The 18,581-nt window shown below is 34.4% G+C and overlaps 1 protein-coding gene across 5 annotated transcripts; it reads right to left on the bottom strand.

Annotated features, from left to right (window-relative positions):
• Positions 1–1,792: 1,792 nt before the first annotated feature.
• On the bottom strand, positions 1,793–17,930 carry LOC135640504 (uncharacterized). Of its 5 annotated transcripts, XM_065154986.1 has the most exons (21): positions 17,673–17,930; positions 16,376–16,468; positions 16,094–16,204; positions 14,854–14,910; positions 14,675–14,745; positions 11,199–11,298; positions 8,976–9,046; positions 8,734–8,834; positions 8,538–8,644; positions 8,401–8,454; positions 8,158–8,213; positions 8,003–8,041; positions 7,731–7,875; positions 6,481–6,662; positions 6,337–6,404; positions 6,098–6,170; positions 5,963–6,024; positions 4,963–5,887; positions 4,281–4,571; positions 2,196–2,455; positions 1,793–2,079 (listed from the first exon to the last, which is right to left on the bottom strand). In XM_065154986.1, the coding sequence occupies exons 2-21, from the start codon at positions 16,451–16,453 to the stop codon at positions 2,021–2,023; spliced, it is 2,910 nt and encodes a 969-aa protein (XP_065011058.1). In that variant the 5' UTR covers positions 16,454–16,468; positions 17,673–17,930; the 3' UTR covers positions 1,793–2,020. The 5 variants fall into 5 exon arrangements, with proteins under 5 accessions (XP_065011058.1, XP_065011062.1, XP_065011061.1 ...); XM_065154989.1 differs by having other exon boundaries at positions 1,794–2,079; positions 2,186–2,455; positions 16,376–17,930; XM_065154985.1 differs by having other exon boundaries at positions 1,794–2,079; positions 16,376–17,930.
• Between the last annotated feature and the right edge of the window lie 651 nt (positions 17,931–18,581).

Raw genomic sequence — 18,581 nt, 5'->3', positions numbered from 1 at the left:
ATATATATAAAAAACATAACATATTCATGGACTTCTACGTCTCGTATAATAACATATACATATATTCTAACACCGTATGTTATTGTAATATATATATACACTCCCACATCGTACGTTATAATATATACATATACTCTTACATAATACATCATAATACATATATGCATTCTCAGATCGCACGTCATAACATATATATACATTGCACATATTTAAAAACACATGCATTTCCACATCGCACGTCATCATATATGCATGCATACTATATATTTTCATCATAATTTATATATTTTTATACTTACAAAAAATATATATTCATATTTAGCTCATGATAATCATATCATTCAAAATATACTTTTCAAAATACATTATACATATGATAATTTATACGATCATTATTTTATCATGAATTAAACTTATACTTTCGTGATTGAACTAAAAAATGAAGATGTCAATGAAAGATTACGTTCCTCGATGATCGAGTATGCTAGGGGGCGATACACCTATCAAATTGGAAGCATAAGGGCACGAGACACCTTAATTGAAAACTCTACCTGTTGAATTGTTGATTTATAATCATTCATAGAAATAATTTATAGAAAAAATTGATAAAATCCCTTATAAAATAAACTATAGTTAACCTAAAAATTCATCTAGATTCCAATATCAATTTTTCAATAATTCACTCAATAATAAAATGAACTAGTTTTTTTATCAATCAAACCATCACACAATTATACGAATAACTTTGACTTCACTATTCTAGCTAATCAAATGATCTTGAATTATTATAAAATTTTATGAAAAACTAAAAGACATATAAAACTCACACCAAATATTAGCTTGGAATAGAATCATTTAGACGCTAAACTATTATCCTAATTTAACTATCAATAATTATTCTATTATGTTGAAATTGGGTTAAAAGTATTTGAACTTATAAACCTCATATATTGATGTATAGATATGGTATTTACTCAATTTCAATCTCATAGAAGCTTAAGAATTTTTTTTTTAAAAAAATGACAAAATCTAATCATATTCGTAAGGGTGTCAATTTAGCTCGAATAGAATATTTTCTCAAAAAATAAGAGATTCTGAATATCTCAGATGAGAACAATAATAACTCTGTACATCAATCTCATGTTAAAGTCATACCAGAGGTCTTAGAATCATAAGATATTCATACAAAATATATCTAAAAATTAAAAATAAATTCAAATCTAGATTACTCAAAGGTAACTAAAACCCTAGGTATAGAAAAGAGAGAATTAAGTTTTTGTTACCTCAATCTATTTTAAAGCTAGAGTTTCCTGGTCTCCATAAGAAAAACTAAAAGAATGATCAAAGAATAAGAGAAACTAAAAGAATGATCAAAGAATAAGAGAAAGGGCAGAGGTGTTTAAAAGTTTACTTGAGGTCTAGGGTTCAATATTATTAGGCCTCATTTAAAGCATTTTTTTATTAATTTAATTCTAATTTATAGCAACTTCAACTAAGTTTAATTTGATTTGATAAAGATGATTTTTTTTAAAATCTAAACTCAACCTTTCTCAACATTTAGTATAATACTCCTTTTTGACTTGTATTTTTATTTAATTTTTAATTTTGTTAATCTTTGAAATGGAAGTTAGTGCTCTAACACAAGTGAGACTGGAAATTAATCTCTCTTCCAAGCACAGGTGGTGCCAGCAGGGCGGAGAGTGCAATCCAAGGAATACCAACTTTAAAAAGAAGGATTCAATGAACGCCAAACAAAAATCTTATTCACTCTAGTTGGTAAACCACATGATACATATTACCTTGTCATGATGATCCACACCCAAAATGTTATTTCACTCTTTGCAAGCCACTGCTTTATCATCAATAATACCACCGTGTCATGATAAGCCACCCCAAACCATCTCATAATGTAAAATATTAGTGGCCTTCAACTTACGACGGCAGAGCCAATTCCTGTTTATTGATGGAACAAACATTGTGAATGAGATTTTGCTTACTATATATCTAGAAACTTGTCCAGTTAGGCCCCAAAATGATGCAGTGATGAGCTTTTTGAGATCTCAACTTTATACCATCTTCCTGCAAAAATTTAAACAAAGTCTGCTTGCAATTAAGGATTCACAAAACACATTTTATTATTGCAATAGGCAAATCATATGTAGTCCTTCCAAACTCGAATCACGACCTCAGCCTACCGCAAGTGATTTCATAGATAACCCGGAGAATGCTCTTCGAAGTTTCTTCCTCTGGCAATTTAAGCAGCTTAGCCACTCTTGAGAATGCCACAATGTGCTTAGAATCAGCCTCGCCATCTAAAACCGTCTCAGGTTCTTTACAGACATTCGGCGGCAGTGACAATGCCCATTGCATTGCCCATATTGCCAAGGGGCGCATGTAGCAGAGCGACCGGTATTGATCCTCATTATTCCAAGCTTCAGGGGTCTGGAACGAGTACCTGTCATCCAAATTAACAGTTGTAAGATATCAAAGACAGCACGATTCGATGGATGCACTTGGAAAGAATTCTGAAACTTGGAAGCAATTATGGTTGTGCACGAAACTCTTCAAGTAATTGAAGTCGTAACATACAACCATTGAGTCAATCCTTTCATCGAAACCAAAAATGATTCTTGTGAGGGGAATCATTTATTGCCAATGGTAGCTCTTGCAAATTACCTTTCTAGAAACAACAACGTAGCGAAGAAGATAAAAGCCCAAGCATTAACGTGCTCCTACATCTTCACAGCATATACTCTAAAGAAGCTGAAATTACCTTTTGGTGTGTTTGTTCTCTAGACACTAAATTGGGGAAGTCATAATTTATCCACCTATGGTTTGACTATAAATTTTGCTTACCCATCTGTGTATCAATATATTACATTAAAACTGCCATTATCTGCCTCATGTTGATAGAATTATATGATAAAAATGTTCTTAGCATATAAGCTTTTCGGAAATCAGACGGAGCTCGATTTAGGTAATGATGATATTTTAAAAAAAGGAATGAATATAAACTACACTCAATGGCATGTCAGTGCTTATATGGCACCACATACATAAAATGGTTATAATAGCAGGGACACTGGTGCCACATGGATCACAGTGATCCAATGTCTGCCCCATTTATGTAATTTGGACAGGAGAAACATGTGGTGCTACTTGGACAAGCCTGAAGGAACCAATTAGCACCACATCAGCATGAATGGAAACAAGAGTCTAGTGACCCCTACCACATACGCAACACATTGTTTCCACACCCCATGAGAACACCACATATGCATCACTTAGTATGCACATCAGTACATTGGACATAAAAGAGTCCTATTGGCCCACATTTATCTACCACATCATCACTACATTATCATGTCATTGTGATGCAAAATGTCACACGAGCAGCACCATGTCATGGCACATGAATTTCAATATGAGGTAGGTAACAACAACAAGGGCTAAGTATCCAACATGCAGGAAATGAGTTGGTGATGTGATTTAAACCATAAAGTGCTTAGGTTGAAACTGGGAAAGGCACATGTGGGTAAACAATAATTTCTCCTGATAAATTTGGTCCAGAACTTATTCAAGTCATTATCCTACTTTAATTCAAAAGGACTATCGGGCACATAACAAGCTTAAAAAAAATATATGTATAATGGAATGTGAATATAATGACCAGAAATTGATTAGCTAGACAATTTTGCTGCTTTGCTTAAAGAGGTTAAATAAAAGCATGTTTTGTAGACAGATGAAATGATAGGCGCTATGGTGGAATAACATTAACCGATGTAAAATACTTCAAATATTAGGCTGAGAACCAATTCATTCAATTGGGCACTTCTTATACAGGTGGGTCTGTCCCAAAAATAACCTAGTGGATCAAATTATGCCTCGGGTGGTACTTGGGTTTGCAAGTATAAAATTCTTCCTCCAAGACCTGACTGTTCTGAAAGAGTTTCATTTCCATATGACCTATGCTCCGTACTCATACTGATTAATCCATTCTATGTTTGCTTACAGCATAAGTGCATGAAAATATTTGCCTACAAGTGCACATAAAAGGACTGCTGCTAAACAAAAACATAACTTTTTCTTTCATTGTAGAAAATGGCACAAGAGGTCAATATTGGAAATGCAAAGTCATGTAGCCTAGGTATAGGATTATATTATTAGCTACATGTGTGGATTGTAGAGAACAATAATACTACTCGTGGCTGATGTAATCTCGAAAAAAGAAGGTTAATGGACTTTCACTGTGTCAGAATTCCAGAGTAATAGATACTAACCCGAGTCCTTCTTGGGACCAGGCAGCTTCATATATCCCTTGTGCAGTTCTGAATGCTTCTTCTAACATGCCTTCTTGAATCATCGCAGCAGCAACTGAATACGTTACTCCAGGCCATATCTCTCTTGACTGCATGGTAGACTTATCAATAGTGCCATCTGGTCTCATCCCATTAACTGCTCCCCTCTTGCCATCCTTGAATTTTAAGACATTAAAGCTAAAGATTTTCTGAAATGTACTTTTTGCTTTCTCCTTGTCAACGATTGACATGAGACCGCATGCTCTAGCATACCTGAAAGATAGTCATGTATTCAATTACGATTACCAAACTATTGCAAAAAGGGATTAGACAAGTTATCTTAAGAGTACAGTTCAGAGTAAAACATAAGAAGATACAGTAAGACAACAAAAATAAAATAAAGCAATAAAGAAAATAAATAATATTCCTCGAGGAATCTACATTATTAAGTTACAGACAAAGTTCAACTTTGATTCTGACACAATAATAACACCACATACATCATAAAAATCATTACTGAAAATATAAAACATTTCATGTAAACATAATGAAACAAATAGATCATGTGCACAATGAAACATCCACCATTCTACCAAACAAAATCCAAATAGAAGGAAATTCCTTAGCCAAAAGGACAACTTTTGCTTAATGAAACATTAATTACCAATGTCCAGCTAACTGATCAGCCTGAATAGATGAGCTTGTCTTGCTACCACTGTTGTCATAATTGAAGTAAGAACCATTCCACAACTTGTGATAAACAGATTTTGCTTTCAGATACTTGTCCCAGAAAAGTTCTTCAGAGGCTCTGTCACCAACTTCACGTGCCATGGCTGAAGCAGCTTGCAGAGCAGCCACCCAAAGTCCTCCACTATATGAGCTAACACCAGTAACTGACCAGACATCATACGTTTGATCCGGAAAGCCTTCATTTTCAATCATTCCATCTTTATCCTTGTCAAACTGATCCATGTAGGCAATTGCCATGTAGACTGAAGGCCAAACAGCTTTTGCAAAGCGCTTGTCACCGGTGGCTACCGTGTCTCTCCAAGCCTGAAGTACAAATTTAGGGTTCAAGTCCTTCCATCTATCTGTGTTGTGAAGATTATAAGCATTGACCTTGAACCATGGGTCATTAAGCCCAAGATCATGAGGAACAGCTCCAAGAACTTTTCTTGCAGACCACTTGCCATCACTCAGAGTTTGAACCTTCTCAGGATCATGCATCATTACTGCTGCAGCAAAGTCTCGTTGAATGCTGAGTTCGAGTTTTGGAAACAGCATTATCAGGGAATAAGATGAATAGAAGTGGACGTCATACGTATTCCACATACAGTACTCAATCCCTTCAAGATAGAGAAACTGACCAATGTTTTCTTCTCCTTCAAGCAATGATATCCCTGTGGCTGAGTTTGATTGAATGGGCGCATACAACTTTTCAAGTATTGATGTCATTCTATTAAGGATATTGACTGCAGTATTCTTTCCTGCTATGACCTCAGACAAACTATCGAAATCTCCATTTGACATATCGAGGAAGAATTTTCTTTCCTCAATAGTTGCCAAACTCTGAATTGGAGGTGACCCATCTGTGGTAGGACACAATGACCTGTTAATCACAAGAACATATTGTTCATGTAGGTATCATACAACTAAAAAATCACCTGTCCAAATTGCTCCTCCAGCATTAAGATAGTATAGTTCATTGAATAAAGTGACAGGATACCTGCAAAGAAGAATAAATGTCAAAACCATTTTGCAGCAGTAACTTTATAGTGTATATGGTACTCAGAACAAACCAAGAAGGGAGCCTCCTGTCTTGCAGAATAGGATTTTGCCATTCTTCAATCTGGGTCTCCCAGGAGCCATGCTCTGTTGAATTAAAATGGAGAAGGATTTATCTGTCATCTAATATAGAAGAAAGGCTAAAATAAAGAATATTAATAAGTTGAAATTTTACCTATGGGAGATAAGCATTAGTATCTCAGAGACAAGTCAACCCAAAAGGTATATAACGAAACTGAGCAGAGTATCATACCAATAATGGCATCACGCACAAGACTTGCTGCTGCATCACAATGTGTTCCATAAAATTTGGTATAGCGCCTGTCACATTACTCAATTCATAAAAACTATAGGGTTAATTATACTCCTAAACTTGATTGAATATCAGCTTACTAACCTATGATAAATCTTTCCACTAGGAAACTTTACTTCAGGGCAAGCCCATGCTAAAGAAAATGTCACAGTGCGGGTTGTCTGTGAAGCAAGTGCCACAGAAGCTGCAACAGCTGCTCCAATTGATGATCCAGGTTCAGAATGAAGAGGCATCTCAACCGGATCAAGGTGGTCAAAAGATCCATGCTGTTTTGTGTAAAATGTATATAGAAAATGTCAATACAAAGAACTGTGAGAATTAAGAAAGGAAAGAATTAATTTGTAACATAGAGGTGTGGTCTGTATCAATGACCTCTTCATGAACATTTATTTACATAATTGATGCTGTAACTTGAGGAACATTTTGAATGACAGGAAATTAAAAGTATAATAAAGGCAGCTAAATCAGTAGTACAGAGATTGTCAAAATATGATCTATATGATAGTACAATGATAGCTTCACTTTTTTTAGCTTATCTATATTATTTAGATTAATATAGCTCCCTCTTGTTTGCAAATTCAGAAGCATTCTTTTGGTTTCTGCTAATTTGGATGAGTTTGAACAGTAATGGATGAGATATATCTTTCTTCCCACCGACTGGATATGCTTAAATAATCCTTAATTAAGAAAGATACATAACTATTCTCGAAAATAGTTGAACATGTCCACATAAATGTCATGGTGCAATGGATAATTTATTTATCATGAATTTCAATGAGCTCAGTCACTCCCAGATGGACATGCAGGACAAAAATAGTGTCCAGGTTGGTATGCATATAATGGTTTTCTATTTCCATTTACAACTCAGGCTGGTTTAGTCTAAATTTTGCTAAAAAACATTAAGATATCTTTCACGAATGAGCTGCTCAAATTGTTTTTCTTTCTGAAGATTGGTCCCAGCAAACATGGAGCATCTACTACCAAGCAACTGTTGATTGTAGAGCCTGCCAACTTAGATGAGGAGTTACAAAGGAGGGGCAGCCGAATGTGCATATTGACGATCCATACTGATTGGTCCATTTATCAGCATGTCAAAAGCAACCAAAAAGTAAAACCTTGATATTGTGGACTATAACTGCTTATTTATCTGAGACTACTACCAAACAAAGCACTTAATAAAGCATTACTTGGACATTTTATGAGAAAACTTAAAGATGCAAAATGTCAGCTAAGATTCTGAGCATGTAACTAAATTGAGGTCACTAGATTAGGATTGTGAATTACACAATGCACTCACTATAATGAAATAATGCCAATGAACTTATGTCACAAACCTCTTTGATTGCGCACCACATGTCCCTAGCTGTAAATGCATTAGAACCTCCACTTATTATGAAGCAGGGACACTCCGAGACATGGACATCAGTTGTCTCTTCTGCTGCAATAGCATATGTTACTGAAGGCAAGCCATCACCAGTTCTGTGTCCACCAACATAATGATTTGGATACATTGGATCTCCAAGAAATGGATATATGCAACTCAACAAACCAACATTATCATGCAGGAAATGCTGTTCAGGGCCTCAGTTCCGGTATCTAAAAATACCTGTGATGTAAAAGTACTCCACGAACACCATCTTTCTCTCTGCAATGAAAATACATGTTAAATACCATGTTATATATCTAATAGCATACTATTGTCAACAGCTAAAGTTGACTATGAGCTGGTTTAGTTATTGCATTTTGAAATTTCACTCTTACATCATTTTTGAATTAGAATGATGTCCAGAAAATTCAGAGGTTCCACCCACAGAATTCTGAAGAAATCAAAGGAAAAATAGATAATTGATCATATTATTTGATCAAGAAGATCTTAGGCAACTAAAGTTTATACTATTCAATTAATTAAAAGAATCAATGACCAAACAAATAGTACAAGTAGAGAATCATAATAGGATTGAACAATGATGATGAAAATGAATCAGTTAGATATTTTGTACTTACAGCCCAAGAAAAAAGCAATGTTACTGCAGCAGAACTGTTTGCCAAGTTCGTTAGCTAAAACATCATAAGAAAACAGATCATAGAAAACAATAGTGACAAATTTGCCATGACACTAGCTATCAATTTCTTTTTATTACTGTGAATGTGAATACTGCAACAGGATAACTGCTCTCTTTGTAATTGTGAGGAATGAATGGTGAAATCTGACGGCAAACTATTTTAAGATCTGGGTCAGGTTCACCTGCTTCAGCAATATGTACAGAAAGCAAAAGTGAACCACATGAAATAACCATAACAAAATTGCAAAAATCAGTATTAGGTCATGGTGATTACCATCATAGATGGTCCAGGCCCTTGGATACAAAGCATGATAGGTGGTATTCCTTCCATTTAGGTTCCAATCCCAAGATCCAGCTCCTGAGATGGAATTTTGTCTGCATATCAAGAACTTCAAATGTTTTTAATCTTTCTGAACAATGTGAACCCAACAGCAGAAAGGAAATCTATCTTAGAAATCCTTTGACTATTCTATTTCATTGCTCAAGGATATAAGGGGGAAAAAAAAAATTGCTTACTTGATTAATTCTGGGTTCCCAGGAGATAGCACAGTTGAATACTTCTTACCATCTGAGCGAGAGATAAAAGCCTATCCAAGCAAATGCATCTAATCAAACTGACAGATAACATAATGAATTATGATGCTAGTATTTATGGATAGTCCTCAATACTACACATCAACAAAAATAAACATAATTCTCTTAATTCCTTCAACTATAAAATATTTTGGTTTAATTAGGTATTAAAGATATTCATAGATAGCAGTTTATTAACATCACCAAAAAAATATTTTGAAAAATCACATTATAAAAATGAGCATCTAGGATAGAAGTCATCTAGAGTACCATAGCATTGACTTTTTGACTTACTGTGGCAACAGCACATACCATATATTTGTTGCAAATGTTTTATTTGCACATATTATGTATCCTGTATTTCTCAGTATCTTTACATACTTGTTACAGACAGCTTCAGTCTTCTATTGTTTGTAAATAATGTTGATGCTTTTGTTGTTTCTTCCATTTTGTTATTAATTGAAAATTATCAAAAGTTACTTCCAGTCTTTTACACAAATATGTTAAGCTATTTGACATATTAAATTTGTACTTGCATACTCTGCCCTTCATTAAAGCATATCTATAAAGTTTAACATTGTCTTCAACAACAGTGAAGAACTATTATTGCATCTTGTCCTGGCCAAAATTTACTTTGTGCAGGTGTATGCCAGAACTTCGCATACAGGTTATCTATATCAGATTATATCACCCTTGCTATTTTGTTAAAATGCCAATGCACATGGACACAATTTAGATAAGATCATGGTATCAACACACAGCAATGGCCCATACCAGCATTCAAGGAGAATGCCATGTGTTGGCTTGCATAGTGTCTTTAAAGCAATTAGCAACATGTATATCCACTATTGTTAGTAACTTAGTATCTTAAATTCTTAATAAAGTTAACAAAATTAAGATTGTAAATTTGAGCTCCTAATTCATGATTGAGCTGTAACATATTTTCTAGAATTAATGTTAGATGTCGAACTTATGTTTATCTTGAAAACCAAGCTACAACATATATTAGAAATTATTTTATTAATAGGTATACTAGTTTCAGGAACTTGTCGGATAGGCACAGTACTGAGACACTGAACATTACATCAACCCAAACTGCATGGCAGGACTAAATGAAATAATAATAAAAATAAATTGAGCAATACACCAAACAGTATCAAGCTGCATGATCCATTACCTGTGCTTGTCAATACAGATAAATAAAGGTCCACAAGTACCAGTCCAATGAATATTTTTAACCATGCTAAAATATGCTTATTTAACACAATTATAATGAAATAGATATTAACTTCATAGAGAGACATTCCGGCACTTTTCCATAATGTAATTATTTATGGCCTAAAATATTTTTTCACCAATTAAATTTTGCATTATGTCCTAACAAATTTGGATACCACAAAACTATTCACCAAGAGATTAATGAAAAGCATAATTTTTTTAACTCAAAGCATCAAACAAATTTTTTAAAAGGAACAATATAATGATAAAAACAAAAGATTATCAATCTAATTTTATTTAGTTGGGACTTACGGCTTAGTTGCTATTATTGTTGTTAATACAAAAGACAGCAGTCACTAATATGAGGCTGTAGAGACAAATGCATGGGTAAAAAAGATAAAATAATATATATTTACATTCACAAACAATAAAAAGTTGATCTAATTAAGGTTTAAAATATCAATCTGATACCTACATTGATCACTGGTCAAATTATTGGAACTTCAGTATGGATTGATGTATCGACACTTTGGAAAAATTCAGTACTATCCAATCAGGGAGGGAGAGAAAGAGGCCAAAAAGAATGAGGTTGGCAAGGAAGGAGGAGAAGACATATTGATAGGAGAAGGAAAAAGAGACCTGGATGAGGAAGAGATGAGGATATGGAAGAGAAGGTGATGACGGTGATGCAGAGGAAGAGGCAACAGTAACAGAAGAGAGAACATGTAAGAAAAAGAGCAAAATAAAGGGAGAATACATGAGAGAGATAGAAAGATATAAACAAAAAAAGACAACTGTGAGCAAGGATTGAAGTTTCAGAAACCGGATCTATATCGTCCCTGGCCAGACTGGTATAGATCCAGTTCATAGTGGCATATGCCAACACATTCTACATCAGGCCATACCATGACATATGAAATGTAGCTTAAAACATAACATAAGACTTACAGAAAATTGATTTGCTAGTACAGGTTTGTCTTCACATATTCCAGGGAACAGTTGCCAACGTTGAAAATCACCTTTGTAGCTTCTTCCAATACTCCCTACACTACAAATAAAAATTTTCCAATATTATTAGAAGAAAGGAAAAATGAACCTATGAGCAACTACTGATGCAGTAGCAGACATCCTCTCTAGTCTAAAAAGATATTGGTATACAATAGCAAAAAAGTCCTTTTGTATTACTAGCTATAGTCGAATGAAATAGCATAACTTGAAGACACAAAAGACATTAGTGTGCTTACAGTAGTTAAAACTTAAAGTCTTATCAAATCTCTTCATGGAAATCAAATAGGCTATGACGATCTGTTAAGCATGAAATCCAACATGTGGCAACTCATATCTGAATGTCGAGCTATATGATATGGCATCTGCCATGAAACATTTTGACACCTGCCAAATATCTCTGAATAGCATGTCCAATGCTCTTATGTGGCAAGTTTTTCCAATTAATATTCAATAAACCACCAGAATTGGTAACCTAAGCAGTATCTAAATTCCATATCTTTTTCTAAGAAGCTGATAGAACTATTCACATTACAATGCATAAGCAACCGAAAAATAAAGGTTTGCAAATGGTTTTTGTTGATTTAGAAAAACATTCTCTATAGGTTTTGAAAAGGAAAGATATATCCATCAAATATACTAATATTATAAAAGATATGAACAATAGTGTAATCAGTAGTGTTGGAACTATAGGAAATATATCTAGCGAGTTTTCTATAAGTCAAGGGGTATATCAAAAATCAATATTAAGTCCTCACCTATTTAAATTAGTAAATGAGTGAACTTACTGATCATATGTAGAATAGACCTCCTTGGTACATTGATGATGATATTATTTTAATTTATGAGAGTTTAAGTAAAATTAAATTTAAAATTAAGTTATGGTGAGTATTGGAAACTAAATATTTTAAATAAATTAAAATTAAGACTCAATATATAAGATGCAATTTTAGTAATACCAAAAGTAGATCTGAGAAAATAATTAAATTAGATGGACAAGAAGTTCAAATAAGTAAAAGTTTTAAGTATTTTGGATCGGTTATTTATCAAGAGGGAGAGAATGACATAGATATTATTCATAGAGTAAAAAAATAGATAATTAAACTAGAGAGGCACATCAGGAGCTTTATATGATCATCAAGTACTTTAAAAATTAAAAAATATATATAAGATAATTTGTAAACTAGCAATTCTGTATGGCTTTAAATGTTGGATGATTAAAAAATAACATATACAAAAAGCTTATGTCATTGAGAAAAGAATATTGACTTGCATGTGTAAAGTTTACTAGGACATATAGGAAATAAATACCTTCAGCTGTGAACAATTAGATCTAGCCTCAATAGATGATAAAGTAAGAAAAAATAATTAAAGATGATATGAACATGTGGTAAGAAGATATATAGATGCTATAGTTAGAAGAAGTAAGACTCCACTAATAGTGCATGAGATTTGCAGAAGACGGCCTAGGTCGGTGCAAGAAATGTTCTTAATCTCAAACAACAATTTGAATTTGATTACAACAAAATGTAATATAATAAGATTAATTGGAATTACTCAGAATTAGCTATACATATTGTCCATCCATTTTACTCTCCTTAAAGCTACCTCCACCATTAGTCTGATTCTAATCAATTCTTTTGCCCTAGTTCTATATTAACCTATTCTTTCGTCATCCTGACTCTTTTAAGGCATAATTGTCATTTTTGATCCATTTGATAATATTTTGAACTCAGCTGGTTTTACATCTAAGTTAACTAGGAATTCATCTCAAAAAAGAAAAAAACTTCAGACATTTATTTGTGATTATCCAACCATTATGATCACCAAAATGAGGACACTTGGAATACGATACAAAACACCTAAAAAGAAACTAATCAGATTTTTACAACCAGCTGTCAATATGCAAATAAAGAGTCCAGAGACCACCAAAAACTCATTGAAGATATGAACAAACAATCATATCATACAACATAATGAGTTTTCATAATATGAACCAGAAAAGCTTGTTGTAGCTTAAAACAAGCATTACACAATTACAAAAATATCACCAACTACTTGAAATAAGAATATATCTTATGTGAGTTACATAGGAATTTGGTATGAAATATTTATCAGCATATCAAAAGAAATTTAAAAACTAACTCAACTTGATTGTGAGCTTATTTGTTTTTCGGATAGCTGGAACACGTTAGTAATAAACCAAGTTAGCCACTAATTATGGATTGATTAGCAAGAGTTCCAAACCATCATACATATAGTAGCAGCTTAGGTCTTTTGGAATATGGCTTTTAATTCAAATCAATGAGTTTTCTTTTTCTTTCAATCAAATGAGACGATTATCAAGGTGCCATGTCTTAATAGAGCAAATCCATATGAATAACATCTTATCTTCTTAGTTTGTTTTCTTTTGCCAGTTTGTTATTCTGCTGCTGGACTGAAGCTGAGAAGATTGAATTCAATTTACCAAGACCTCCAGACCATTCCAAGGTCCTGTGTGCAAGGATTAACTGGCCGTCATCCTGAACTTGTCAGCTCTGTGATGGCTTTGCATTGCAACAGCCAAGTAGTCCTTGTCCTCTGTCCTCTCACATCAAGTTCCACTATTTCATCTGTAAAGCTACTTATACTATGCTGTAATGTCCCTGAAAAGGCATCAAAATATCACCATATTTATCTAAATTGTCCTTCACTCGCATGAAAAGTCCAACAAAAAGGTCAGCATCAGACTTCGAGTCTTAGACATGACCAGCTCTCACTTAGTTTGACCAGTGATATTTCCCTAAGCATAGTTCAACGGAGATAAAAGATCCACGTTGCTTGATGTTTTTCTCATTGTGTTAGGTACCCAAACATTGCAACCAGCCATGAAGGCCACAGTGCTATCCTAAGCCATCTTTTGGCCCCAAAGTTCAGATGAAACACTATGAATCTTGAAACCAATAAGATATAGCTCCAAGTATTGGTATGAAATCTAGGCAAAGCTGAAAAAAATATAGAATGTTTGTGTATGTTATTTCACATGAAATAGTGTCATTATTGACATATTGCTAGGTTGTTTATTTGTAATGCTATGGTTACCTAGATTCCACTTGAAATCTTGAGTAAACTAGTAGTGACTTTTCAGTTTTATTTAGTTTATTTGCTTTAGTTATTCTTGTATACTCATTACTTGAATAAATTACAAAATCTCTTGTGGCATAACTAGTCGGGAGTGTCATTGCATCACATTTCATTGTTACTCTATTACGGTACACATAGGTTCTCTGATTCATGTAAAACACATAGGTTGTCCTACTCATCCACCATAAAATTTCAGAGAGAGTTCAAAATTCAAGAAGCATCCAAGATATTAATGATCATTCTGGAAACAAGATGTTTCTCATGGAAACATGTTGACTTGCAAGATAAAGAATTACCCAATGCCACCGAGAGGAACACCCTGGCAGGATGTACCAACACGCTCCTTCAGAGGATCAATCACTGCAACCTAAAACCATATATCATTCCCAATTACTATGTTGAAAGACAAAATATGGACTTGTGAGCAATAAATGATTGCTTCACATAATTCCTTCCAGAAAGGAATAAAGCATACCTGTCCTCTTGCAGCTTCCTCAACAATTTGTTTCACAAGTCGAATACCCAAGGGAGCCTGCATGAACCATATTAAAACTAATCAAACAAAAGAGTTAGTTCTGGTGAACCTGCATGGCAAATCTATTATAACAAAATAATAGCCAATGATAAGATTATAAACAAAAGTCACACCAATTCCTAGTGACTAGAAGATACAAATCAATCAAAACCAGTGAAATTTGTTAAAAGTGAAACTAAGATCCAATACACCATGGAAACAACCAACTCCTTTAAGAGATAACCCCTTTTTAAGCAGCATCTTGAGATGGCGAAAGGGTAACTTCGTTTCACCATATCAAAAGTTTCCCAAAAATGCTGTTTTAGTTTCTATATCTATTTATTTTCACAAAAATGTAATACTGTATAACAAACAAATCAGAAAAGTTCAACTTCTCAGACATAAATTCAAGGTTTTTAGTGCATCATAGGTAGCTAGTAGTTTTCTGAAATCTTATTGCAAACAAAATTCAAGCTCTTGTGTTGAATCACTATAACTGGTGAGCCATAATGTGACTGAAAGCTCTTTAGAGTTTCATGTAGCAGGAAAGGGACAATCAAGTGAAACATCTCAACAGTTTGCCCAAAATAAAGTTTATCATCTCAACAAGCCTTCTGAAATGGTCGATGTCAAAGCAAAGATAGAATTTAAGTATTAAGTGGTGACAAGCACAACCATCCGGATCTAATAATATAGTTCCTTTTTGGGTTACTGAATTTATTTAAACCTCATCAAATGTGCATATTTTTTTAATCAAATGCACATATTTATTTGTCATTTCTTCTTCTGCACAGGAAATAGTAAATACAATGTTATTCCAGTTAAGACTGTCCTACATGCTTTCTGTTTTCCTTTGTCCATATCATGTTTAAACTTTAAACTGATAACAGATAGAAGCAAAGAAGGTAAAATATTTCATTCGTTGAAACAGGAATCAAGTTTCAATAGGACAAATTTTCAGAAATTTGTAACAGTTGTACACAAAAGTAAGAATGGAAGTCCCATCAAGTCTACATACCACAACTGAATTTAGTAGTTTTCTATATATGAGATAAGCAACAAAAACTTAGAAATAGGAATAATTTCCTGGTTCAGAACCCAATAACACAACCAAACCTGTTCAAATTACTAATGAAATAATTAACTTGTACAAAAATTTGAAGCCATAACACAAACTTCAAGAATGATTGAGTAGAAGTACCAATTTTAGCTTCTCTCCCATGGTCAGGGTGAATTCTGACAATTGGTGGCCCTTGTTGCTTGCTTTCCTCTGCCACGTTAAAGGAGGAGGTTGTCCAGGGTCCACCTTTACCTAGAGTAGAAGATAATCCAAGTCATGTGAATTTCAACAATAATGGTGGATAGTTTTTGAGGGTGATAAAATGACCAGAGGGCCAAGAGAATTGTTGATAAAGAAGATTTCGCGAGTATTGTGTTAACCATCGATTGAAATTTAAAGTAATTTTGTAAGCCCAAAACATACCAAAGGGTCATCTGCCCTGGAATATGGATCACTCAATAGAGGATCTTTCATTCCTTTCTTGTTTCCATTCTCAGACATCTTGGCCCAGCAAACCTGGTGAGCTTGATGTCATTAAAATAATGTTTTAGAATTCAGTTCAACTGTTGTATTACACTAACTAAATACAGCCAACAAGGAAAAAAAAAGAGCAAATTTAGAGGAGCATAGTTCTATAATCAATGTCAACAGGCATAACACAAGTTCCATAATCATATGCTAGGAATAATTTTTACAGCATCAACAAGTCCAATGCCACTTTTCGAGTCGTAGTATATGAAAATAAAACTAAACCACAAAGATATGTGCTGTTGAAACATTAGGTTTAGGGCCTCATCATCTCCGTCCAGTTGCACTTGGAAGATGCAAAAGGCAAATACAAGCTGAGGTCTTGTAAATCTGGAGGTCTGGCACAATTTGGTAGCATCAACCTTTTTTGTCTTTTTCTGCCGGTAGCATTCTCCTAGTGATACAGTGCACTGTTAGAATAACACATCTAAAAATATATGTGATTCTCCCTCTTTCCCTTCTATGTTCCCCTATGTTTGCAACCAGAGATAGCCTTAATACTATGCTACAACATTTAAAATCACAAAAGGAATTCAAGGAACTTTTACCATCCAAGGGGAAGTGTGGTACATATCGTTGCTTTACTATCTCGAAGGCAAATTTCACATGAATTTGCTATTAATTGCATGCCGATGGAAGATGTAAACAACACACATTTCTAAATCGTTCTTTAAATTGCTATTGTTAAAATCCTTAGGACGCAGACCTCTGGTTCTGAATGCAATGTCAAATTCGATAATTTTCAAAAAACGGAATGACATTCAACAGGGCAGAGAAGTTCCACACAAAATCGACCAATTTTACCAAATATGTATTGATCAAATCACTCATAAAACCAAAACCGCCATTCTTCACAAGGGTATGAAGACCGACAACTCATAATTTCCTCTAACCTTTTACGTCAACTGCGAGCAAGAAGTACATCCAAATAACCAAATAATAAACTAACGAAACGCGAAACCCCTCCCATTCACTGCAGACGGTCTCCAAACACAAGAAAAAGACGATGCTTACCGGAAACTCGACGCGTCACAGGTTAATCACGTTTTCTCAGAAGTTTAGATCCATCATTCAACAAGAACGAATCGGTACCCGATATAAAAATAATAAAGAAATCAGTTCTACCCAAACCAACGTGGAAGAGCATGCCCAAATTGGATCAAAACCGGAAAGACAGAGAAGATTTGTTAACCAGAGAGCCAATGGAAACAGCGCTACAGCGAGTGAGATCGAGCGGGATTTGCGACAGAGAAAGGAGCCTGCGGAGTGCGGGTTCTCGTCGTTATCATCGATACCCAGCATTATATCAACTAAACTACTCTACTACCGCCATCGACCATCAGTTGCATTGATCTCAGCCGTTCATCACGAATAACGTGGGCCTCATTCGTCTTGATCGAAACCGCATCGATCGGGGCCCGCGACGCGCTCCCGTTAGCGACAATTTGACGTCATCATCGTGATGAACGCGCTCCCGTTGCGGCAGTTCGTGTTGCGGTTATAAAGCGAGAGGAAGGACGTGGATTTGAAGATACCCGTTGGGCCCCAAGATGGCGTCATCACCACGAACGAGGTGGGTTGGTGGGTCGTTGAACGTGCATTTGAAGCAACAGATACGTCGCACAAAAGGTAACGCACTTCTTCAATACAATACAATACAATACAATACAATACCCGTATAAACCCAATGGTATACGGAAAGGTTACATTTGCTAGGCAGACACATAGTGTAATATAATAAAAATAAAAATTTAGAAAACATTTCCTTTGTCTAATTTGAATCGGAAGACAAATCTTACGAAGGTATTCAACGTAGAAATTATAAAGGCCTACTCCAAACCGTCCACCTTAATTTTAGTCTCAATCATTCCTCTATTTTTGGATTAATCAATTAAATATTAAGTTGAGATTAGAAGAGAAAGTGACGCAGACAAATTTGGAATGAAGGTTTTTATTACTATCCATTCGAGTTGTAATAAATAGATGATAAAAGTGGTGACGAAAGGATTTCATGACTTTACAATAAACTAGGAAAGTAGATTGAGTAAACTAATATTGGAAAAAAAAAGGGTGGGGGAAAGGTCTGATGCTTTCCCTATCT

Source organism: Musa acuminata, chromosome BXJ3-6 (assembly GCF_036884655.1).
Source record: "Musa acuminata AAA Group cultivar baxijiao chromosome BXJ3-6, Cavendish_Baxijiao_AAA, whole genome shotgun sequence".
In the NCBI taxonomy this organism is placed as follows: domain Eukaryota; kingdom Viridiplantae; phylum Streptophyta; class Magnoliopsida; order Zingiberales; family Musaceae; genus Musa; species Musa acuminata.
This window is presented reverse-complemented; position numbering and strand designations above follow the sequence as displayed.